A 27112-nucleotide genomic window follows, 5' to 3' on the forward strand; every position below is an offset into this window, starting at 1 on the left:
TCTGTAATAATAGAACAGTACCTTGTACGTGATCCAAAATGAGATATAATTACTCTTCAATGGAAGCAAAAGCAGACTATTGGATTTATTTAATGTTTAAATGATTTTCTAGTCTAGACTTGTGTTATAAGGTATGAAGATCCAAATTACAGGAAGATCCATTATCCGATAACTCAAGGTCCTAAACATTCTGGATAACAGGTCCCAAACCTGTACCTTAATATTGAGAAATAAAGCTCTGTAAATAGAAGTAGTTCTGTTATCAAAATGTACTGTTTTTCATTAAAAAAAACACAAGGAAGAAAAAGTCTTAATGAAAGGTACATTTTATCTTTAAATCATGCAAATGCAGTTAAGAAGTCAGCACATAAAGAGATGATTTTCCCCCAGCATTAAATAAAAATTGCGAAACAAACTCAACACACAAAAATTAACATATAGGGCAGTAAAAAAAAACTGTTTAAAACACTGAAAAGAAAAAAAACATATACAGAAGAAAAATAAATATTGCAAATCTTCCTTCAAGCATAAACAAAAGAATCCTTTTTCCAGAAGACTCTTTTCCGAATTTGTATGCTAGTGAATACAATAATGAAAACACAATGCCGATATGTGCTCTCCTTCAGCAGTTACATTTTTTTCTAAACTGACCCTGGCATGATCATGTTTGTTTGTCAACACAATGCCAATATAACCTACCTGCAATCTGCCATTTTGGCCTGTTTTTGCCAAAGTTTGAAAAAGAAAGCCACATGGGAAATCTTGACAGATTTTGCAAGAGCCCTTGTAGAATTTTTGCAAAGGCACATTAAAATGTTAGTGAAGGTTTAGTAGACTTGGAATCTATTAATGATCTGCATTGGTAGACTGAGATGGGACTAATCTTAATTACAAGCGATATAGTATATTTGTTCAGTTGCCTGCAAGTAAAAGATACTGCTGTTAAAGAAGATGTGCTGTGATCTGCAGAGGACAATACATTGCATGGCACAATTTGATCAGACTAAAAGCGTTGAAAGATGAAAAACATTTGTTCTATCCAATTTTAGGAAAAAAAATTAAGGCTATTTAAGAAAAAAATATATATTAATATTTTGGATTAAGTTTAATTTAAAAACATATTATAACATTAGGACTTGGTAAACAGACAATCTGATTAATTCAATATTTAAGACATTTTTCATTTAAGAATGTCAGTTACTTTTTGGCCAAGCAAATGGTAAAGTCTAATTTCTTTATGTATGTTGGGCTAATAGATACTGGCAACATGCACATTTTGTTTCAGCACCAGTAATGCAATTCAATAAGGATATGATAATGTAATTAAGAAAAAAAAAGTGGTTACACTTTTGCTCACTACTTGCTTTTTTGTAAAGAGGAAAACCTTTACATGCTGCTATAGGTCCCATTTTTAGCCTTGAAATTGGATTTGTAAGTAAACGTTTCTCTAGACAAATTAAGCACATACAAAATGTGCAACATAAGGACAATATTAAACAGACAACATTCGATTGAGCTGCCAGAAAAGCATTAACTTCTGTACGGATTGATCATCATCTTTAGTAGAGTTCTGATCAATACACTTGGAGAACTGTAGACTAGATGGTTCGCATTGGTAAAGGAAAGTCTGGATGGCTCTATCTGGAAAAAACAACATTGTTAGTGGTTATGTGGCCTGTGACAATAGTGTATACTATATGTTGTTGTACAACTTATTCACCTTTTTGTAAAATAAAAAATCTGCACATTTTGGGGCTGTTTTGTTTTAAAGTTATTCAATTTCATTTATTAATTACCTTGCCAAGAGCATAATGCATAGCTTGTGACTCTGCTTTCTATAATAAAGATTTGAGTGATAGTTTTGTACTTTATAGCTGCTTTAAGTGACTGGATTACTTTCATTCACACAATATGGAAATGACCTAGCTTTTTATAGTAGAACATGTTAAAACGGACACTGTAGTAAATCTATAATATATTGTCTCTCAATAGCCTTATAAAAGGAATGATTTATTAGTTAAATATTGCCTATGAGCAGGCGACTTTCTTTAACGTAGATGTGTATGAACATGTTTCAGGTATTAACATGCTTTTTTATTTTATAAACTCACCTCTAATATAAGAAGAAAAATCTTGTTCTGTGTGCAGCAGCCATACTTTCAGACATGTTTCGCACTTTGAGGTAATTGACAAAGCCTCTGAAGAATAGTAACAAACCTGAGAATACAATGTAAATGTTATTGTACAGCACAGTAGCAAGCAGCTGAAAGCTTCACTCTAAAAATACAATCATTTCAATAGTTTGTTGTTCATGTGAAAAATGCAGAGATATACAATATATTCAGTTTCTGAAAATAGACAAGAGATAGCTTTGGTACCCTGCGAAAACCACTAGAATGCTGCCTGGGTTCCATCCATTTAATCTTTTAATGTATGGGATAAGTCATCAGGAAACCAGTTATTCAGAAAGTTTCAAATTATGGGAGGGTCATCTCCCATATACTCCATTGTAATCAGATTCATTCAAAATTTTAAAAATGATTTCCTTTTTCTCTGTAGTAATAGATCAGTAGCTTGTTCTTGATCCTAACCAATATATAATTAAAGGAACAGTAACACCAAAAAAAAATGAAAGTGTTATTTAATAATAAAATTATATGGTACTCTTGTGCTGCACTAGTATATATTGTGTGTTTGCTTCATTAACACTGTGCTGCATCTTTTCCCCTGCATTATTTTGGTTCAAACCGAAGTCCTGGGTGCACATACATGAATTAAATTAATTCATACAGTCATATGAAAAAGTTTGGGAACCCCTCTAAGCATGCATAATAATTTACTCCACTTTCAACAAAAAAGATATCAGTGGTAAGTCTTTCATTTCCCAGGAACATCTGAGTACTGGAGTGTTTTATGAACAAAGATTTTTAGTGAAGCAGTGTTCAGTTGTATGAAATGAAATCAAATGTGAAAAATTGGATGTGCAATTGTACCCTTGTAATTTTGCTAATTTGAATGCATGTAACTGCTCTTACTGATTACTAGCAACACCAAATTGGTTGGATTAATTTGTTAAGCCTTGAACGTCATAGGCAGGAATGTCCAATCATAAGAAAAGGTATTTAAGGTGGCCAATTGCAAGTTGTGCTTCTGTTTTACTCTCCTCTGAAGAGTGACAGCATGTGATCCTCAAAGCATCTCTTAAAAGATCTGAAAACAAAGATTGTTCAGTATCATGGTTTAGGGGAAGGCTACAAAAATCTATCTCAGAGGTTTAAACTGTAAGGAATGGAACCAGGAAATGGAAGGCCACAGGCACAGTTGCTGTAATACCCAAGTCTGTCAGGCCAATAAAAATACAGGAGCAGCATATGTGGAGGATTGTGAGAATGGTTATAGACAACCCAAAGATCGACTCCAAAGACCTGCAAGAACATCTTGCTGCAGCTGGTGTATCTGTACACCTTTCTACAATTCAGAGCAATTTGCACAAAGAATATCTGTATGGCAGGGTGATGAGAAATAAGCCCTTTCTGCACTCACGCCACAAACAGTCGTTTGTTGTATGCAAAAGCTCATTTAGACAAGTCATAGTCATTTTGGAACAAAGTGCTTTGGACTGATGAGACAAAAATGGAGTTATTTGGTCATAGTTTGTTATGATGCATATTGCATATTTTCTGTTAATCCAATAAACTTTATGTCACTGCTGAAATACTACTTTATCGATAAGGCATGTTATATATTAAAAGGAAGTTGCTACTTTGAAAGCTCAGCCAATGATAAACAAAACTCTTTCATATGACTGTATGTAAAAAAAAAAAAAAAAGTAGCCAACATTTGATTGTTATGACTGCAATCTGGTCAAAACCCAAATGGGGTCAAAATGCCCCAACCCACCTACAGAAAATGGAGTTTGGTCTGCCAGCTTTCCACCCTGCGTGCCATAGGCTTAGCAAAGGTATGCTAGAAAAAGAAACTAATATTCTGAAAAGATACAACGCTTTGGGGCCGATTCATCAAGGGTTAATTAACCCTCGATATTCGACTAGGAACTAAAATCCTTCGACTTCGAATATCGAAGTCGAAGGATTTAGCGCAAATGCTACGATCGAACGATCGAAGGATTATTCCTTCGATCGAACGATTAAATCCTTCGAATCGAACGATTCGAAGGATTTAAATCGAACGATCGAAGGAATATCCTTCGATCAAAAAAACGTAGGCAAGCCTATGGGGACCTTCCCCATAGGCTAACATTGACTTCGGTAGCTTTTAGCTGCCGAAGTAGGGGGTCGAAGTTTTTTTTTAAAGAGACAGTACTTCGACTATCGAATGGTCGAATAGTCGAACGATTTTTTAGTTCGAATCCTTTGATTCGAAGTCGTAGTCGTAGGTCGAAGTAGCCCATTCGATGGTCGAAGTAGCCCAAAAAACACTTCGAAATTCAACGTTTTTTTACTTCGAAACCTTCACTTGAGCTTGATGAATCGGCCCCTTAATGTTGCCTATTATCTCTGATGAATCTGCTTCCCTTAAAAAAACCTGCAGTCCAGCCATGCTTTATTAGTGAGATTCTAGGTATATTTATTCCATCAATTCACAGACTTTTTATATTCAATTGCTAACCAGAGAGCCCTTAGAAGAAGGAAAAGCATAATCATTGGGGGGAAGCTTAACTTGGTGATTATAATCAATTAACCGAGACCCAAGGCCTGTGCTCCTGTTCGCAGAAAACTGCACCAGTGTAGCATACTATATGGTAGGAGCAACATGTCTCCATCTTCTTCTTCCAGGTCCAGGTTCCCATGTGCAGTAGAGTGAAAAGCTAAATGGGAAGCTAAAAGGTGACTTTTCACTCTACTGCACATGCAAAGGGCTGCACAGAGGATTGGAATACAAGAAGATTGCAACGTGGCATTCTAGACCAGTGCAATTTTTAGTGAACTGAAGCAGTGGCCTGGGGTCTCAAGTAAGTGATTATAATCACTAGGTGGGGGGATATTTTAGCACCCACCAGTGATTATGCCTTAGATTTTGCTCAAGGTCTATACTGAAATATTTAGCTCCTCAAGATCAAGTGTGAGATTTTAACTGCTCTACTGGGTCAGACAAAGGCATTTAGTAAGTGGGTCTGAATAATTAAACTTGACTGATAGAATGATTGTTTTTACCATAACATTTAGCAAAATAACTTTAGATGACATTTTATTTCATAAAAAACTAACCTAGAACAAGGAAGATCCACCAAAGCCAATATTGTCCATTGAAGTATCCAGTGAAATAGTCAGAAAACTTAAAATAAAAACAAAAAAACAGTATTCAATGCTGTTTAACGCACACACATTATAAAAAAAAAAAAGTACTGGATATGATAGTTAAGTAAGTAAGTAAGTAATAAGAAAACAGATCTTGCCTAGGTTTTGCCATACTAAGCTACTAAGTCTTAACTCTGACTTTGATTTCTATTTTCCTTCTTTCAAAAAAGCTTGATTAGATAGTAACATCAAAGTCACAATAATTAAAAAAAAACGTTTATTTCACAACTAAGTTTCTACATTTGAAGTGAAGGAAAACATACCTATCAACATGCAGAGAACTCAGGCTACCACATGCCACCAAATACCAGAGAGGGCAACTTGCTGCGCAGAAGAGCAAGGCTCTTTTTACTACTGGTCACTGGTCCAAGTGTTATATAATAGAAAGTGCATTGGTTGGTGTGCACAGATTAGTGGATTTCTGCACTTACCACCACCGTGTTTTGTGATGGTGGACAGGGGACTTTTTACATCACTAAACAGCACAGTTTTCCACTGGATGGCAGTGGAAGACAAAACAGCCCATGTGTCATTACCCCTAAAAGGTTTTCTTAGCTAAGCATAATACTCTGGATTTAAATGGTGAGGCTTTCAGGCAATAGTTTACGTTTAATGAGGTGTTTCTGTAAGTTCTGCTTTCTCTTATATATCTGTTCTAAAAATAAGTACAAAGGCTGTTTTTGTATTATTTTCTAATACTGCTTTCCAATTGTCATTTGTAATGGTAATAACCCATTTCATAGAGTGCTATAAATCGGGGTTAATGTCAACCTTCTATTAAGAGACAGAACACTTCGGTGTGAATGACACCCACACATCTTTCAGCTATTAACCCACCATTAACAAGAACATAATGTGGGTACAAGCTTACTTCCCATGCCTCCTGGGATTAGTGAAAATGAGAGCAGCAAACTGCGCTAGTTTGCAATAGCCATTAAGATCAAATTCATATTGTGATATAGAGGCTTAAAATTATATCTGGCATCATATATGTAGCCCTTGCAATATACTCTACTAATTTTAGAGGCCAGCAGGAACTCTGAATGGAGCAACAGCGATACACTGTAGTGCTTTTTAACTATATAGTGAGGGCTTTTCATTTTCTGTTCACAGCAAGATCCAACTGAACATTACCACATTTACCAGTTTAAAATAATATAAAAGTGACTTACTCTGACAATCAGTATCCATTTTATTAGCGAGAGCCCAAAGCCACAGATAGCTCCATAACGTCCAGCAATTGTATTGGTTATACAGAAGGATAAGCAAAATCCAATCCAGTTAAATATGAATGCCACTAGAGCAGGAAAAAAAGGCATATGAAACAGACTTCTCAATTATATACTGCATCTTACTATATATAATAATGTATATTATTAATATATCATATACATCTATTATATATATTAGGTATTTTATCTATTATATCTTCATCAATTATAAAACAATGGGCATAAAATTTTATTTGTTTTTGTTTGTTTTTGTTTTTTTTTTTATTTCCCATAAAATTGATCTTAGTGTGGAGATTAAGGTGTGGTTGCACTCTCTGCACATTACAGTAAATGCACTTACATTATTGCCACTTTAATTGTGTAAATTTATATGGTCATATACAGTATTATGTACTTTACTCAACTAAAGTAGTTGTTTAGGACTTTTCAGTGTAATGGTACAAATCACTTAAATGTAAGTATTTTTCATTTATCTTTTCCTTCTTTCCCTTTTTATTTTTTACCCCCTTTTTAGTTGTCTCCATGCTTTAAGTGCTGGTTTATCTTCACTGACACTAAAGAGCCTGCTATAGCCTCACTGACTGTGATGTCTGTATCCTTGTTATTACATTATCTTTCCTGAAGTCTGAAAACTGTATTCCACAAACTATATCTTGCAGATTGTTTTCTAATTCTTGGCTGTGGGCTCACTGACAGTCACAGGAAAATGTTTCAGAGAACCACTTTTAAGCAATTTATGTAGTACTAAGAGATACCAACTCTTTACAGTATGAGGACAGTATCCTGATTCGCCACTAGATGGAGTGGCTATGCCTCAGTAATTTGTATAACATAAAATACAATACTTGTATGGAAAAACATGAAGAAGAAAAAATACATCATAGAAGAGCTTATATAGTTTACACAATATTTACAGCAAACCATGCATCTTTTTTTAATTTTTTTATTTTATGCAGGTGGACAACTTTAAATCAATAGGGCGACAACCTTTTTGTGTACCCACCATCAACAGTAAGAAAAATCACAGAAGTATACCTAACTGCAAAATGTGGTTGTTCACATTCTCTTCCAGTCTCTTCGCTGACACCAAGCCTGTGGGAGCATGCCCAGTTGGGCTTAGTCAGGAATCCACTTCAACTGCACATGCTCACGCAGGCTTCAGTTCGGTGAAGAGTTTTAGCTTTCTAACAGGTTTTTCTGCCAGTTATACCGCAAGTTCCTGCAAGGACTGCAATTACTTAAACTATCAAAATTTAAATTTCATATAAGCTTCATGTCACTGAAGTAAGACACTATCTTATCTTATCTAATCTAATGTAATGTAATAAATTAAAAATTCTGCAGTTACTCCTCATTATCTCACTCTCAGCAACCTGTCAATGCTCTCTTCATGCAGTCTGGGTCAAATCGCATTCACAGGTAGGTCTAAAATGTCTTTTGGGGGGCTCCCTTTCCTAGTATATGTATTAGAGCAAATAACCAACCCCAGCACAAACAAAAGCTAACTAATTAATGGACTCTGGCACTCACCATGCATTACAATGTAATTCTCCGACCGCACACCTGTAGTTCACCAATCCTGCAGTTGGTGGTGCGTTCCTTCCGTTGACCCGGCCGGGTCCCTTAGCAACCAATGTGTATAAGAAACGGATCCGCACACACGCTGATTAATGCAGTCGGGGAATATCCCCTTTATTCAGGCTGAATAAAAAGGTATATTCCCCGACTGCATTAATCAGCGTGTGTGCGGATCCGTTTCTTATACACATTACTCACCATGCATTCAGCAGAACAGGATTTCTATCAGAACCAGTTATTTTAAAAGAGTACGCGCCAATGCATTTTCTAGGCAAAGGGTGCAACCCCCTAAAGGATATATCAGACCTGTCAATCAAATTGTGCTATTTTATGTGCTATAAACAGTACCAACTAGCTAATTGTGTCTTTAAAGAGAACTTACTAAAAAATGCCAGCATGAAGATCCCATCATTCCCAACTCTCAGCTGATCAGCATCACTGAAGTCATCCCTTGGTGGATATTCCTCTTCCTATCAAAATATATGGAAATAAAAGTAAACAGATATTGCATTGGGTACAAAACTAATTTCTTCTGGTTTATAAAGACCACTAGCACATTACACAATAATAAACAAAGATTTCTTAAAAATCCACTACACTCTAGTGGCATTCTTAGGTCCCTCTTTAATGCACTACATACCATCTTGAAGCACAAATGTACATTACTTTGTTACATGATTGTATAATTGGATGACCGCAAAATTATTTTTTAAAATAAGCTACTGTATGACTGCTTTATAGAGGCTTACAATATAAACAGAAATCTGCAGAGGAGTATGATATCCCTTTAAGCATACAGAAATGAGGATGTGGAGTTTGCCATTTTTTTTGTTAAACAGTGCATGTGTGGGCACAATAGTATTGTGCAGTACTGGAATTACATGTGAAGTATTAAACATTATTAGACATTACCCAATACCAGTTCCAGAATAACAGTCGAGTGCCTGAAGCCACTGTAGGACATCAAAAAGATTAGCAAGTATAGGTATAGGATCAGTTATCCAGAAACCCGTTCTCCCGAAAGCTCTGAATTACGGAAATGCGTCTCCCATAGACTCCATTCTATCTAAATAATCCAAATTTAAAAATGATTTCCCTTTTCTCTGTAATAATAAAACAGTGCCTTGTAATTGATGCAAACTAAGGTATAATTAATGCTTATTGGAAGCAAAACCAGCCTATTGGGGTTGTTTAAAGCATTTTTTAGCAGACTTAAGGTATGAAGATCCAAATTATAGAAGACCTCAGGTCCCGAGCATTCTAGATAACAGGTCCCATACCTGTACATGAAAGCGCCGGTATTTTCTTGGGTCACCAGTTTCTGTAAGCCTATGATATTACACTGCCTGCACATTTTTTAAAAAACAAACTATTAAACAGACAAAAACAATTTTCAGACAGATACTTTAATCAAATAAAGGGTTTTTTTTTAGCTAAACAGCTTTTTGAAGGCCAATAGTGTCAGTAATTAGAATGGTCTATGTATTTCCTATATTCACTTAACCCTTGGGTTTCAGACTCTCAATTGAGCCAAAAGCCTGGCAAGTATAAAATGCGAACACAGATAAAAGGAATGTTATCTGGAATGCAAGGGACCTGGGATTTCCAGTTAAGAGGGCTTCATTACTATAGCTCACCATATCTTCTGCTACAATTAATTTAAACATTACAGGATTTTTTGCCACCTGTGGATTCATGCAGCTTAATTAGTACAAGGTACTGTTATTGTTTAATGAAAAAGGAAATCTTTTATACATAAAGGGGTGATTCACCTTCAAGTTTAGTTTTAGTATGTTATAGAATTAGTAATGTTTCGGGGGGCGTACCCCCGTTGTCACCTGACGAAGCGGTACGCCCCCGAAACGTTGTAACCTTTTGGCTTGACATTAAACACGTGTATTAATTAACCCTTAAGCAGAAAACATGTGCTGGGGCAGGGGTAGGCAACCTGAGGCTCCGGAGCCTCATGCGGCTCTTCATCCTGCTTGCTGCGGCTCGGTCTTGCAGCTCAGGTTGGCTCGCAGGGCTGTATAGATGTCCCAGGAGTGACAGGCAAGACAGAGCCACAGCTCTGTCACACAAACTCATCATGGTCCTTACCGTGGTCACAAACTCAAGACAATAGAGGGAAGATCAGCATTGAACTTCAGAAACAGAATTTACATTAAACAGATGAGAACACTAGCATTTAAAGGAGAAGGAAATTCCCTGGGCGCAAAAACCCTCCCCCCTCCCCTGTGTTGCCCCCCTCGCCTACCTGTCCCGCCGGGCAAATGCCCCTAACTTGTTACTCACCCCTCTACGCAGGTCATGTCCACGGAGTTCACAGGTACCATCTTCTTCCTGCTTTGACCGGCGTTTTTGGAGCATGCGCAGTAGGAGCATTTACCTGTACGGATCTACTGCGCATGCGCCAAAAGTCACAAAGTTTTCCAATTTCACTTCGTGACATTCGGCGCATGTGCAGTATATCCGTACCGGTAAATGCTCCTACTGCGCATGCGCCAGAAGATGCCGATTAATCCAGGAAGAAGACCGCTTGGGAGAAGATGGCGCCTGTGAACTCCGTGGACAGGACCTGCGCAGAAAGGTGAGTAACAAGTTAGGGGCATTTGCCCGGGGGGACAGGTAGGCCAGGGTGGAGGAGGGGGCGCAACACAGGGGAAGGGGGGTGGATTTTTGCGCCCAGGGGGTTTCCTTCTCCTTTAATAGGGCTATTCAGTGTTTAATTTATTTCAAAGTAGGCCTACACCTACACACGGCACTTCTGTTTGTTGTATTCTGTTGTTGTAACAGTTAAAATTAAAAAAAAGGTTAAAACTTTTAAAAGTTTATAATCTGTTTTATGTTTTGCGGCTCCAGACTATTTTTCTTTAGTGGAAGAGGGGGCAAAATGGCTCTTTTGATAGTAAAGGTTGCTGACCCATGTGCTGGGGTATTTTGTTCTTCCTGTAATTCAGGCCATTCAGGATAATGGGTTTCCAAATAAGGGATCACATACAAAAATGAATGTAAATTGCAAGGGTGCCCAGAAAAGCACCCTGAATAATGTAAAGTCAAATAATACTCCAAACATATAATGAGAGACAAAACAGAATTAAGAATTTATATGTGGAAAAAAGTAATTTTTTTTTTTTTTTTTATAACAAGTGTTGCCAAAGCAGAAAATGATATGATATATGTATTGCGGATCGTACCATTTCTTAAAATCAGCACATGGGTTTAGACTGGTCAATCCCATTTTGAAAAAGAAACATCCATGCATACTAAAGAATGTTGTTATTGCATAATTACTGTTGAAGTAAAACAATCTGATTAGTGTAATGGATGTGGGGAATATGGGGATGTTTCTAGTAGCATTGGACAACCAATGGTGTGAGCAACAGAGATGCAGTAGCTAGCAACATCACAGAATATTGCATCCCTAGGAAACCCAAAGATGTTGCCAGAAAAGTAACTAGAACAACAACATGTGATTAAGATTTCCTATAATAAACGGTTAGGTAGGTTCTAAAGAGGGCAATTTTGATAATCACAAGTGTGATCTAGACCAGACATCTTCCACAATCTACTAACCAATTCAAAAAAGTTTCAAAACAAATATACAAAACAATATAACATTATTGAGTCTGCAACAAAACTTCTGCAACTAATGTTCATACCTCTGTAGGGCTGAGGAATATTTCATCAAACAGACTTCTAGAATCTCTAATTTGCCCGTGCTAAGCATGTGGAATAAAGAAACAAGACAAGGACTGTAACAACATCAACGATTCAATACACAAAACCATTTTATCTTGTTGCTCTCTCTCTCTCATTCTGCCCCACAGAAATCTGATTTCCCTTGTAGGCAAATAATTAAATTACAAATACATATTATAATCTCCCTGTATAATGGACTCCAGCTTAAAGAAAAAATCAAACACAACAAAAGGAGGAAGGGTATACATTTTTACTGGTATTCTGATAAGCTACCTTACAATGACCAAATATAGAGGAAGGGTACACATTTTTTTTAGTGGTAATAGAATTATCTACCTCACAAGGACCAAACAGAGTGTAAGCTGGCCATAGACGCAAAGATCCGATCGGACGAACTGAGGATTCGTCCAATTTCCGACCGTGTGTGGAAAGTCCCAACACTTTTCATCCGCTGGAGATTGTCGTTTGGTCGATCAGACAGGTTAAAAGATTTGTTGGCTGCTGATCATGTATTACCGATCATACGATTTTCAGTGGGAGACGGTCACCAGCTTTGTCGGACATAACTTTGCTGTCAGGGGCAGAACATCCGCTGATCTGTTCTTTTGTACTTTATTTGATCTGAATGGTTAGTGGCAGGTCGGGAGATGGGGAAGTCGATCAGATCTTTGCATCTATGGCACATTTTAACTGTTTGCCCTGTATAAAATAACAAAAACCATATATTTGACATTATTAAAAAGGCAAAGAGTAAGTTCTTCACAAAACCTTTTCATACGGCTTGTGTTGCACAAGAGGCATACTGACCCATTCATTTTATTAACTTTTCTACATTCACTATGACTGATCTTAGATATTACTGGGTCCTTCAGTTTTGGTCATGCTTACAGAAAAGACAGATGGTAAAGTGTGCCAAATGGTATTATTGGCTCTGGAGTTTCTTATGGTATTTACACACCTTGTGTAAGCTTCAATACTGTAATGTAAAAATGCAGTAGCATTTAAATACTTATAAGAATGTCTGTCCTGTGTTTGCAGCTTGGAACTGTGATACAAAGCTTTACTCGTAGCCTGTGAATAAAGGGCGAGCCTCCAGATTTCACTGCTAGTCAAACAAGTTAACAGCATGCAGTGAAGCCTATCACACAATAACCTAGCAAGAATGTCTGCTCTAATGCCCTAGTGGCATTCCTTTTTACTGACCCAAGCATGTCCCTAGCTACATGTTGAAGAAGAATGTGCTAACCTGGTTTAACCACTTGAAGGTTACTTCAATTTTAAAATGGCAAAAGGTCAGAAACAGAATACTGCTTGGATAAAAAAAAAAAAAAAGCAAACACAGGGAGAACACTTGACCACAGATCATATGATCACATTTTTACCCATTTATTCATTTAAATCAAACCAAAGACTTCCAAGTTTTGGTAAATGTATTTTCAGTGTTCTATTTGGCATCCGCCTGCTGTCATCTGAAAAGTGGCCCATATGCCACCGTACGTAAAACCATGATTGCTAAAAATAATAGAACGTCAGATAAAGCAGCTCTTAACTTTTCATTTGGCTGACATAAAACAGGTTTGCACATAGATAATGAAGGGCTGGCACATACCAGACCACACTCGTAGATTGATGTAGTAAAAAAGTATTTATTTAAGCAAAAATATCACAGCAAAACAGGTTTGAGCACATAATTGTTTAATGACTTTAAACCCAGAGACAGAAATATTGTATATAATAATATTGGTATGGCACCAGTTATCCAGAATGCTCGGGACCTGGGTATTTTTGGATAAGGAATCTCCATTTAATCTCCAATAAGGATTAATTATATCTTGATTTGGATCAAATACAAGATACTGTTTTATTATTACAGAGAAAAAGGAAATCATTTTTAAAAATGTGGATTACTTGATTATAATGGAGTCTATAGGCGATGGCACTTCTTTAATTCGGTGCTTTCTGGTTAACGGGTTTCCATATAACGGATCTTGTACGAACATTAAAGTAAAACCATGAGCTATGTAGTTTAGGACATATATGAATGCATATGATGTATCAAACTGAGCACAAGCTCATTTGTAAACACAGACATTGCTACCATACATTACTAACTACTTAAATAATAATGCATCCAAACAATGGTAGTGCATACTAATTGGTTGATAAATATTATAACCTTAGACTGTGAGATGTATGTGTAAAGATAGATGCCTATTGTTTTGATGATCAATACTTCTCATGGACCAAAGATGTAAAAAATAATTATTAAATAGACAATTTGGCAAAATTATGCAGCTTAACAATGATAATACTAATAATAATGCTTACTCTTTGTGCTTCAGCTGCTACTGCTGCCATTGCTGCAGCCTTTGCCTTTTCTGCTTCATCATAAGTTGGAAGTGTAGTTGCTACACTATATGGGGGTGGCACAGGATAGAAGTCACTACCTATTTATAAAGCAAAATGAAAGGGGGAAAAAATAAGACATGTAAATGTGAAGGGAAATAAAAAAGGCAAGCAAAGTCACCTCAATACACCTTTAAAAAAAACAAACAATATAAATATAACATATGCAAAAAATTTATTATGTCCATACTTTTTTTTTTTTAAAGATATTTTCTTTTTATAAAGCATTAACATTGTTATAAAGTATAATGATCACCGTTTTGCTTTTGATGAGATGGGTTGTTGGCCTGTTTGAGTGCATTAAACCGGGGGACAATCTGTGCACTAGTAAACTCATTATTTTTCTCGCAAGGACCAAAGATGGAATAGCTTCGATCTCCCTATTTAGCTCTAAGAATTATAAACACAAGCACTATTCGTGGAGCTAATGCTGAACAAGGGGTACACTGACCTGCATTCTCCTATTTTCATCAGCTTTTGATCCAAAATTACCAAATTATAGTTTATATCCATTACCTATATCAAGGGCAAAATTATTCACAATGAGGCAAAAAATCTTTTCATAGACAAGGAAAGTCCTATAGCGCAAATTTCCTAATTTCCTGCTCCTGTGAATATCTAAATGTGACAGAGGGATGACTGGGAAAACAAGCTAAGATAGTGCCATGTACTGTGATTTATAGCTCCCCAGGCTGGAGAGAGAGCGAGATGTAAGGTACACACCATAAACCAGTTTTCCAGCTGGGTGCCAGAGCTGGGAAACAACATAACTAATGGAGAAGAAAGGTTTGTTAAATGCAGATACAAACTTTACCTGTTTACATTCCAAACACTTTTAAGTTTAGTTGCTTTCAGAAAACAGTTTGAAAAAAAAAAAAAAGGCTTTAATTCGGGTGAACCTCTTCTTTTTTTAAAGGGGTTGTTCATCTTCAAACACTTTCAATTCAGTTGGCTTCAGATTTATGACTATGAAGATTTTCAATCATCCAGGTCATAGTATATCTAGTATAGGTCAATCTAAAAACAACTGGACTTGCTGAGTAATCAATGAAGACGTGAGACGCTGCTCGGATGAGTAGTGAAACGTCTTCATTGATTACTCAGCAAGTCCAGTTGTTTTTAGATTGACCTATACTAGATATTGGCTTCAGATTGTTCACCAGAAATAAAGACTTTTTCCAATTTCTTTCTATTTTCTATTTGTGACTGTTTTTCCAACACGTCCTAAAAGATCTCTGGGGGGGGGGGGGTTGCTGACTCTTTAAATCTTTTAGGGTCTTGGCAAACGGACAGATTCGGGGAGATTGGTCGCCAAATCTCCTGTTCTTCGCGGCGACTAATCTCGCCGATCTACATATTAACCGCCGGACTGCAGATCGAGGAAATTAGTCGCCAAGAAGAAGAGGAGATTTGTCGCCTGGCGACTAATCTCCCCAAATCTGCCCGTGTGGCCAGACCTTTAAATTGATACATTTCGATACATTTGTTATCCTTCGCCCTGCTGAGCAGAATCTCTTTCATTAACTATCTATAAATTTACTCTAAACACCCCCCCAGATAAATGTAACTTAAAGGAGAACTAAAGTTAAAATACAAATACAGCTCAAAGTATTGGCCAGTATGTTAAGATCTGCTTACCAGAAGCTTTTCTACAACTGAGTTTTCCTTGTGAAATTAAATTCCAAATTATTGCCAAGTAGATTGAAAGTATATCACATCCTACTCTTAATAAAAATCCCCATCTCAGGCATGCACATACGCACAACCATTCCCCTGTGCCCTGGGCATGCGCAGTTAAATTGAATGCTTTCCCTGTGCAGGGTAATATGACACCCAAAAGTCATCACTATCAAGGCTCTCCGTTCTATTTAAACTTTGTGCTTGCAAAATCATTGGTTAATCACATGAATATATGCAATACTGATTACAGACCTCATACAGACAAAACACGCAGACTTTCCTCCCCTGTTCGCAACACTATCTTGTAAGCGGAGCGGGAGAGCTTCGGTTACCATAGCGACGCAATGCTGTTCTAAACTCCCGCTCCGCTTACAAGATAGTGTTGCGAACAGGGGAGGAAGGGGGAGGAAAGGCTGTGTGTTTTGTCTGACTGAGGTCTGTAAACAGTATTGCATTTATTCATGTTATTAACCAACGATTTTCCAAGCACAGGGAAGTCAGTGGGGATCTCAGTTGAATAGGGAAGTGATGTATAGACTTAAGAAAACGGCGCCTGCTAAGTTATTGAACTATAGATAAGTTTGTAACATGGGCAGAACTTTTAAAAGGCACAGAGAGAAAAATCTAACCCAGCGTTTCAGGACAGGGGGTAATTGCAATCATTTTGGGATAGTTTTGTAATTTTGCCTTTCCTTCTCCTTTAAGGTGGCCAAACACTATAAGATCCACTCCTTTGGCAAGGTCGCCAAACAAGCGGATCTTAACCCGATATGCCCACTAACGGCTGGGCGATATCGGATGAATCTGAACGTTTAGCCCTGGGGCCGAACGATTGGATTACAATACTAAGAATGGGCTCCGACAGGTCGCAGGACCGCATCAACTAGCCTGGATCCTGGATCGTACAAAAAATCTGGCTGATTTTTGGCCTGATATCGGTCGGGAGGACCCATCGGGAGCCCCCACACATGGGCAGATAAACTTTAATCTGCCCGTGTATGGCCACCTTTAGTCCCTGCTGCCAGTCAGCTCTTGTCCCTGTGTTCTCAGCAGCTTGTTTCCCCTTCTTCCTTGTGCAGAGTGAAGCCCCGCCCCTTAGCTTACTGAGCTCTCCTTATCTCTCTGACTAGTCGGAGAGATATTTCCAGATCACAGCAGCACTGGGAGGAAGAGCTGGAAGACTTCTCTGATACTGTGAATACACTGTAGCTAAACTAACAGCCCTTTCTGAATGTATAATACATTTTATAATGCTTAGATCTTCCCTCTGGTTATGTAAAGAATAAAGTTTATTTTTTGTTCAACTGTTTACTGAGTTTGATTAACTCATTAATGTGTCCCTTTGTTTTATTTACGGATCTATTTCTGTGCAAAGCTATGTTATGTACAAATATACCAGGCATTATACCAGCCAAGTACTAGAGTATGGCTATTAATATGAATAAAAATGTGGTCTTCTAAAAAAAATGTACAAAACCTTTTTGACAGTGCAGTGAGTTGTAGACCAACAGCATAGAAAGTATACGTACCCAAGACACCTATAACAACTTATTTTGTTGAAAACCTAATTTTAAAAATTTTTGCAAGTTGACAGTGCAGCGAGTTAAAGTTCAGCACCAAAGTTGTATCCATTACGATGCAAGTTCAAACTATCTATAAACACAGTGAATTCATACCAATCTAAAAACATAAATTTATCACTAATTAGCAAATAGTATGCACCAACATTTATTTTGTTGAAAAGATACAGCATCGGTTGACTGTGACTGTTTTTAATTGCTGTAAATTCTGTAATACTAAAATCCTAAATTTATAATCACAAATTTTCAATATTTGCAAATTAATGATCAAATTCAGTATATTTATTGACCAATTCCTTGTACTTCTTATTTCATTTAACTATGGTGTTGAACTATAACTCACTGCACTGTCAAAAAGGTTTTGTACATCTTTTTAAAAGAACACAATTTTATTCATATTAATAGCCATAGTCTAGTACTTGGCTGGTATAATGCCGGTTATTTTTGTACATAACATAGCTTTGCACAGAAATAGATCGTAAATAAAACAAAGGGACACATTAATGAGTTAATCAAACTCAGTAAACAGTTGAACAAAAAATTAACTTTATTCTTTACATAACCAGAGGGAAGATCAGGCATAACAATCCTAACCATTTTAAAATGTATTATAAATTCAGAAAGGGCTGTAAGCTTAGCTACCTTCCTCTCTGCTATGTCACAGCATGCAAATGATCTGTCCGACTAGTCAGAGAGATAAGGAGAGCTCAGTAAGCTAAGGGGCGAACCTTCACTCTGCAGAAGGAAGAAGGGGAAAACAGCAGACTGGCAGCAGGTAATAAGGTATATTTATCTGGGGGGCTGTTTAGAGTAAATTTATAAATAGAAAAAAAAACGTTTACTTCTTCTTTAAAGGCAGCTGTTAAAATTGATACAATAGTTACAAATATTCCACAGATACTGCTGAGAAATCAACTAAATGTATCAATTAAATGTATCAAATTGTAACTGTTCAAAATCTGCTCCTGGATCACTAAGCTGCCACACAGACTAGAGACAGAAACATTGAACGTTAAACTTCAATTTTGGAAAAAAACATCAAAGCATCCATCAAAAGTCTATTTTTACTTTATATCATTACCATTATCATGTGGGGAAAGTCAGGATTTTCTCTTAAAAGAACAAGTGTCTTAACATTCAGCTTTCATCTGAAGTCAAAGCATTCCTTAACTAGACGTACCTGTATCTGTAGTTGTTCCAGCAACAATGCTGCTGTAGGGTGGAGGAGAGACATCTGATGCAGATGATGTGATTTGGGCAGCCTGAGACGGTTGCATAGAGGTGGAGGGTTGTTCTACAGTTGGTGCTTCTGATGAGTCATCCTCATTCTGAAGCTAAAACGAAAAAATAAATAAATCAATTAGGCATAGGTTTCCCCAAAACAGATACCTCTTGCTGGACTTGTAAAGAGTAATGTGCTCTAGCAAGAATCCTTTCTACAAAGAAAACAACTCCAACTTGACAGTCTTTCCAAATGTTACATATTTTATTCCTTTTGCCAGTTCAGTTGCATACATACAGATGCTTATACTGCCAAAGTCTGCATGTCTAAAATTTGGTATCTTAGGAACTCCCATAAAGAGTTCTCTATGCAACATAATTTCAAATGAGACCATGTTATTTCCCAAAATGTTCACCCACACAAATGCTAGAGAAGAATTCAGTATTATTGGTTATTACCAGATATAAGAGCACCTTTTTTCCTGAACTACCTGAAATAAAAAGTTGTCATTTAGCATATTTTCCAACCTACAATTTTTTTATTAGCTTAGCTACACATCACAACAGTCACCGTCTGCATAAACCACCCATAACAACTTCCCCGAGCTGTGAAGCCTCTTGTGTTTATAAAAGAAGTTGGTCTTCTGTCTCCTCACTTCTACTGGTTGATTCATAGCATAATCTAATCCTGGCGAATTTGCGCTCTGGCGAATGGAATTAACAAAGCAAATTCACTAAAATGCAGATTTTACTGAACATTACCTCTTGCGCCAGACTTTCCTTTGCCACCTCAGACCAGGCGAAGTGCAATAGAGTAGATAGGAATTCCTCCAAATTTAGTTGAAAAATTCAAAAAAAAAAAAACGCTGGAGTCTTTTTTCAGGGTGATAGGCTGCAAAATAGCGTAAATTTTTTTTGGGGTAACCCACTTCTCCCCTACATTTCCTAACATATGGCACATAAACTATACACTGGGCTCATGTGTAGGGCAATGTAACAACTCTATTTTATCTTATTAAGGTTTCCCGGGATTGTGTAGTGTAATGTATTTGCTGCAACATATACGACTATTCAACTTTAACTTCCCGCCATATGCAAATTAGGCAACGCTAGCGCAACTTCGCTTTGCTTGGCGCAGTAACGCTAGCGCAACTTCGCCAGCGTACAGCGCCCTGGACCCAACTTCAGATTTTAGTGAATTAGCGTTGTCCTGGCAAATCTACGCCTGGCGAAGTGTGAGCGAAGCCATCGCTGACGACCGAGGTTAGTAAATTTGCCCCAATATATTAAAGGAAATCTTGCCGTTTTACATCTCTTGCCATGAGCCACCATTTTGTGATGGTCTGTGTGCTGCCTCAGAGATCACCTGACCAGAAATACTTCAACTCTAACTGTAACAGGAAGAAGTGTGGAAGCAAAAGACACAACTCTGTCTGTTAATTGGCTCATGTGACCTAACATGTATAGTTTGTGTGCACAGTGAATCGTCCGATCCCAGGGGGCGGCCCTCTTTTTTTTAAATGGCAATTTTCTATTTATGCACAAACACACAAAGTAGTGCTACACAATCCTTACCGCTTTTTCTAGCGCCGGGTGCCGACTGTGACTCTGTCTGCTCAGGTTCAATCCATACTTCCAACTATTTATTATTTCAGAAGCACTACGATATACTGCTTCGGGCTTAACCAACCCTTTATCAAGCCCATTATTGAATTTTCATTATATCGGAGTGCTGCTGAAATATGTTTGGAATTTTCTATTTATGATTTCCCAATGGCACATATTACTAGAAAAGTATACTATTATGAAAATTGTTTATTTACATGAAGCAGGGTTTTAAATATGAGCTGTTTTATGCAATATCTTTTTATAGAGACCTACATTGTTTAGGGGGGTATAGTTTTCCTTTAATTCCAGCTAAGATTTCTACTCATAGGGCTTCCATACCACCCCCCACAATGTTATCCCTAGTTATTTTATTAGTGCATTGCATTAAATGACTTTTCATAAAGACAATCCTCCGCCTTTGTGAAATATTCTGCTCCACCTTAAAAGGGACCCACCACCCCAAAACAATTATTCATAATCCTATTTTATCACATCAGTCAAGCAAAATGAACTTTAATTACACTATATAAATTATTTGAATCTTGTTTCCTCCAGTCTGAGAATTCATAATTATAGCAAGCAGGCAGGAGCCATTTTGTGGACACTGTTATTAAGACAAGCCTTGTATCATCTCAGAATCTTGTTTGTGCACCAGAATGGGGGACCCGATGTCCATCCCCAAGCTCTGGCTACACAATTAAGTGGTGAAGAGTACGGGGGAATGTGGGGAGAGCAGTGATTTCTAGGAAGTGCTGAATGGAAAGTGAAAGTAATTGTCTGCCCCGACTCTATGACCAGGGCATAGTGGAGGGGCAGACAATATATGATTGACAGCTGAGGTGTTTAAATGAGCTTACAACAGCTATGAATGCTTTAATAAAAAATAGAAATTGGATTTCATGTTTAATTTGAAAAGGACTTTTATTATACAGCTTTTTGTGTCTGGGTGACAGGTCTACTTTAAAAGTATGCAGCCATCTAAATTCCCTACCCAATCACGTTTCATTTATAATCAAGTGACAAGTTGAACAGGACAAAAAGAAACCATGCCCTATATGTGCCCTATATGTGCCCTATATGTGTGCACATTGAAAAATACACACTTGACAGGTCCAAGTTACTGATTTAATTGCATGTACACTAGACCTGGCCTACACTCTTCCTTGTACTACTTGCCTTCACGTAACATTGCACTTTGTCAGGCATGCAGACACACTTTTTTTTCATCATAGCTTCCTTTTATTCTTATGAAGTTAAAATAAAAAATAATTTTTCTTCACAAGTAGCATGCGTTCACCTTGCAAGAAAGGAAACCATCTGTGGTTATACATGAAACTGATGTTTTGTAAGCTCCGTATTTCATGATAATAAGGTCTAGGAAATATTTACTCACCAGGGGACTTCCAAATTAATCACGTGTTGTAACTTTCTCTAGCTAGAACAATTAAAATATAAGATAAATACAAGGCTAGACACATCAAAGGCACACTGTATCTAGTGGAGAAAAGTGAGTGTTGCTGCATGCAGGGAACACCTCCAATTAATATTTAAATGTATTTTTCATGTATTATCATTTATTTATAAAGCACAGACATGTTAATGTAATGGCTGATCTGTTTATTTATCAGTCCCTGCCCCAGTACAGATTACAATCTAAATTGCCTATTATATTCACAAACTAGAAAACCAACCTGCTAGTTGGGCTACACTGGCCAAGTGTACACAGAGACAGGGACTTACAGCAAACAATCTGCAATTAACTAGTTTCAACCAGCTAAAGAAACATTTATCAAATTAAATATTTACTTGGTTGCCATTGATTATTGTAATAAGGCAAAAAATTCCACCGTTACTTGAAGGGTTTACATAAAGGGATCATAGTATAGGATTAGGTTTATGCCTTTTAGGCAAATGTCATGCTAAGAGGTTTCTCTGACAGTAGAGAAATCACAGGTGCCTCCTGTCTTAAGTTTAACTGGTCCAGTTGCTTTTTGCAGAGTTTACAGGCCAAAAAAATGCCTTTATATCCGTAGGAAAAAAACGTTATTAGTATGCAAACCTTAGGTCAAATTACGGTAGCTCACAGACCAAACTGTCAGATATTGATGATATGGTCATTCACATTGGCAATCAAACAGCACTGATTCATTTGTTCAGCTAACCTGAATGGTAGTAGGAAGAAGTTGCAGGTTACTCTTGTACATGTGCCAAGAACAAAGAACAGCAGATAAGCATATCATAAAGGTAATTCTATCTGTCAAAATGCCTCTGCTGCCAAAGTGCCCATATATTAACCAACAGCTGAGCTGAGCAAGTCACAATCCCTGAAAATGCCAACAACTTCTGCCAATGAGTAGCTATACACACACAGATTTGTATTCAGTTTCTGAATGCTTAGGATTTACAAATCATTTGTTTATTCAGTGTACTTTTATGGTGATCGTCCAACTTGGAAATGCCCATATGAATCAGCCCAGTGCCATTTAGCATGTGGATTATTAGTACTAATATCCAGATAATCTACATATTGGGTTATTCACCTTTGAGTTAACTTTTAGTATGATGTAGAGAGTGATATTCTGAGACAATCTGCAATTGGTTTTCATTTTTTAAGTTTTTTTGAGTTATTTAGCTTTTTATTCAGCAGCTCTTCAATTTCAATTATATACAATCTGGTAGCTAGGGTCCAAATTACCCTAGCAACAATGCATTGATTTGAATAAAAGACTGGAATATGAATAGGCGAAGACCTTACTAGAAAGATGAGCAATAAAAAGTAGCAGTAATAATAATGTACTTAGCTCTAGTGAAGGATTAGAAGGAAAAACACTTTGGATTTCGAATGTTTTTTTTTGGCTACTTCGACCATCGAATTGGCTACTTCGATCTTCGAATCGAACTGTCTCTTTAAAAAAAAACTTTGACCACCTACTTCGCCACCTAAAACCTACCGAGCATCAATGTTAGCCTATGGGGAAGGTCCTAGCTTTTTTTGATCGAAGGAAAATCGTTCAATCGATGGATTAAAATCCTTCGAATAATTTGATTCTAAGGATTTAGCGAACGGTTTTTCCTACGATCGTTCGAACAAACGAATTGCGATAAATCCTTCGACTTTGATATTCGAAGTTGAAGGATTTTACTTAGACGGTCGAATATCGAGGGTTAAATAACCCTCGATATTTGACCCATAGTAAATGTGCCCCTAAGAGATGGGGTCAGGGACGCCCATCTAAAAGCTGGAAAAGAATGGAAAGAATCAGAAGAAAAAGGCAAATAATTATAAAACTATCAAAAATAAATAATGAAAACCAATGAAAATGTTGCTAAGAATTTGCCATTCTATTACATACTAAAAGTTTACTTAAAGCTGAGCCACCCCTTTAAAATGTGGTTTGCTAACTGTCAGCTATAATACATTCAGAGGAAACATTAGACAGCAAGGAAATATGTCCAACTCAACATTTCCTTTATTCAATGAAAAATTATAAATATGTTTACCATAAACACACAACAGATGTCTTCATAATATTAGTAGTTGGGACTTCCCTGATGTACCCACAACAAACTGCTGGCACCCTTAATAGAAAGAATAAGTTATATGATCTTTTATTTTACAGTTCTACATATGTATGAGTAGCATTTTGTTTTATGGTTTTACCCAGTGACAGAATCTAGCATGAAACATTCACAACTTCTTTGTTTTTTCATTTTATAGGATACTACATGGACACTTTTATAGTATCAAGCACTGCGGGTATTTTAGCTCCTATGGACAAAGCGAGATACAAAAAAAAAAAAACAGTTTGAAGGCTACTAAAAGCATGAAGTTAACAAATGTGTTGACAGTCAAGTTACAGCTCCCAATGAGCACTGTCATTCACTGATGCGACTCTGCCAGGAACTGCTAAGCGTGATGTTTACCATTGCTGGCCTGTAGCTGGAGGGGGAGATCGAGCTGGCTTGCAAAATGTGACCCTTCCAATGGTTTTCACTGAGAATAACCATCAATCAGACCCATGCAAAAACACACACGCTGTCTGTCAGGGCATGCCAGAGAACAAAGGGAAACAACTAGAGCAGCAGCTTTTGAGTTTTACAAGCTAAACATTTGAATAATTTAGGAATTGGTCTGCCACTGGCTATTTAGTCTGTTCTAGGCAGAATAGGAGCAGGGCTGGAGTCATCAAGGCCAAGGGACCCCAGGAACAATGGAAATGCTGGGTCCTAATAGAAGGCAAAAAAAGTAATGTAACCGAAGGATGTCAAACCTGCAACAATCCAGCTGTTGTTCAACTACAAACCCCGTGATCTTGGGCTTTCAACCGGATTCTAGTGAATACAATGGTGTGCATGCCATGTACTGTATATGAACGGTTACACATTTAATCATTTCTTCCACCATAGGACAAGTGCCCTCTGTGGCCTACCCTTCAGCCAGCCCTGGTCACAAGCTGTGTATCACCCCCGCGACACCACACACTGTATATTCCACTCACATCCCCACCAACACTGCTCCTCCTGCGCTTGGGCCACAGCCGGTTCTTACCACTTGATATCGATTGGCTGCTTGTAGGTACTGATGCTCCATGGCCAGGAAGCAACTTCCAGGGTTCAGTGGGTCTCCAGACACTTCGTCCCCGGCCTGGCTGTGTGTACCTGTACGGGAGTCCCTTTCTCTGCCGGTCTCTGTTCCCAGCTTGAGGTGACTCACAACGACACTGTAGCCGTATCACCCTGCCGCCCCACTTCCGGTCCTTATTATCTCACACGTAGATATATATAGTTCTATGGCTGTTAACCATGTCAGTGTGTCCCACTAGTTAGATTTGCCCGTACCCAACGTTCACCTTTATCGCTGCCCTATGAGTCTTTCCCCAATACCTCAGTAGCCTCCGACAAGCACCGCCCATTCGCTAGGTCAACCTTCTCAGCGCGTTCCCGTACCCCTCCCATTCCATTCCACCTCGGGAACACGCATCCGAGGGGCAGTGCCCGCATTTTAATTGGGCGTGGTTTGGTGCGGGCAGGTAGATCATTCCGTTGCCATGGGTTACGGACAATGAATGCATCTTCCTGGTTGTGCCTTTCAGTTTCGGCCATGATGACGTCAGCGCGAACAGAACAATATTCGAATAGGGATTAAACGGAGTCAAAAAAAGTAGAGAAGATCAGTTCTTCTTGTTTATATATAGACTTTAGGAGATAAACCCGCTCAATGTCTGAGGCTGAGTTCACCTACTTATAAAATAGTGGCTAAACCCCTTTGCTGCTGTGCATTTGTGTATTTTTATTGTAGGTGTGTTCGTGTGATTTCATTAGAAACTTGCTACACCTTCAGGTTAACCGGCTTTCATATGTTCTAGAATAGCTTATTCTTAGCAAAGTTTCAATTAGTCTTCATTTTTTATATGTTTATCTTTTGAATTATTTGCATTCCCTTCCTGGCTCTTTCCAGCATTCAACTGGGGGTAGGGTTGCCACCTTTTCTGGAAAAAAATACCGGCCTTCCAATATTTTTATCTTTTTCCCCCTATTAATAACATTGGGATCAACCATCATTTTTACCGGCCAGGCCGGGGAAGCCCGTCCCTCAGGAGCAGCGCTGCGCATCGACAGCTGTTTTGCTACAACCGTAGCTTTGTCAAGAGACCGAGTGCAGGAAGTGATGTGTTCTTAAAGGGAACGTCACATGACGGGGATGTAATCTGCCATAGTGATGAGTGTAATGTGAACAGTTTCATAAGACCGATCCCAATAGATACTTGTGTTACATATAGTCCATTGTTCCATACAGTGTCTCCATTTAAGAGGATATTATTCAATTATATAGTGAATAAAGTACCCCCTCTTGTAAAATATAAGGATATTATAAGTTACCGAGGAGTTTCATGACCATATACAGGTCATGGAACTCTGAGGTAACTTCTAATATCCTCATATTTTGCAACTGGGGGTACTTTATTTATTAAAATACACAAGTTTCAGTGAGTCATATGACAGAAATGACATCAGAACTCACCGTTTATAACTGATGACATCAGAACTAACCATTTATAAGAATATTATTTACAAGATATTCCTGGCTTTATATTTGGAATACATTGTGTTATCAACCAGCGTTTACATATAAAGTTACCACATACAAATACAGCAGTCATGAATATTGTAGATCTCAGGTGAGATTGTAGACACTGTATGGAACAATTGACTATATGTAACACAAGAATCTATTGGTATCCGTATCAGATGTACTGCCAAATAAAGCCTCTTGTAGGCTGTCAGTCCACATAAGACTTCCAATTAAGACTTAATTAATTAACCCTCGATATTCGACTCTTGATGAATCGGCCCCATAATGAAATTAATATCTCTGAAATTAAACGTTGTAAGGAAAAAATACACCAAGTAAGGGAAAAGGTGTTTCACACTGGAATCCACCTGTGGTGGAATAGGGAGTCAATGCAGTAAAAAGAGAAATAGGTCGGTATAGGCTAAACAAGTTATTTAAGGAACATTAGAAATCAGTCATACAGTAGTCATAGTAATTTAGACTTAAAATATTAAACTTGATGGATGTTATTCTTTTTCAACTTACTAAGTCTACTATAACCTGCCTAACTGCTTGTTGAACCAGAGGAAGCAAAAAAAAAAAAAAAATTTGAAGCCCTTCCAATTTGCCTCAGAGGGAAAAAAAATGCCCTCCTGACTCCAAGATGGCAAACCTGGATAAACTTGTACTATGAGCTACTGTACCTTTCATAACCATGTAATCCCTCACTTGCTA

The 27112-nt window shown here is 37.6% G+C and overlaps 1 protein-coding gene across 5 annotated transcripts; it reads right to left on the reverse strand.

Annotated features, from left to right (window-relative positions):
- Window positions 1–308: 308 nt before the first annotated feature.
- Window positions 309–25341, reverse strand: ndfip2.S (Nedd4 family interacting protein 2 S homeolog). Of its 5 annotated transcripts, none has more exons than XM_018248148.2 (9): window positions 25210–25341; window positions 18677–18830; window positions 14159–14277; window positions 11791–11850; window positions 8511–8598; window positions 6491–6615; window positions 5229–5295; window positions 2112–2217; window positions 311–1637 (listed from the first exon to the last, which is right to left on the reverse strand). In XM_018248148.2, exons 1-8 carry the CDS (start codon window positions 25324–25326, stop codon window positions 2114–2116), a joined length of 834 nt encoding a protein of 277 aa, XP_018103637.2. In that variant the 5' UTR covers window positions 25327–25341; the 3' UTR covers window positions 311–1637; window positions 2112–2113.
- Window positions 25342–27112: the final 1771 nt, after the last annotated feature.

Source organism: Xenopus laevis, chromosome 2S (assembly GCF_017654675.1).
Source record: "Xenopus laevis strain J_2021 chromosome 2S, Xenopus_laevis_v10.1, whole genome shotgun sequence".
NCBI classification, from domain to species: domain Eukaryota; kingdom Metazoa; phylum Chordata; class Amphibia; order Anura; family Pipidae; genus Xenopus; species Xenopus laevis.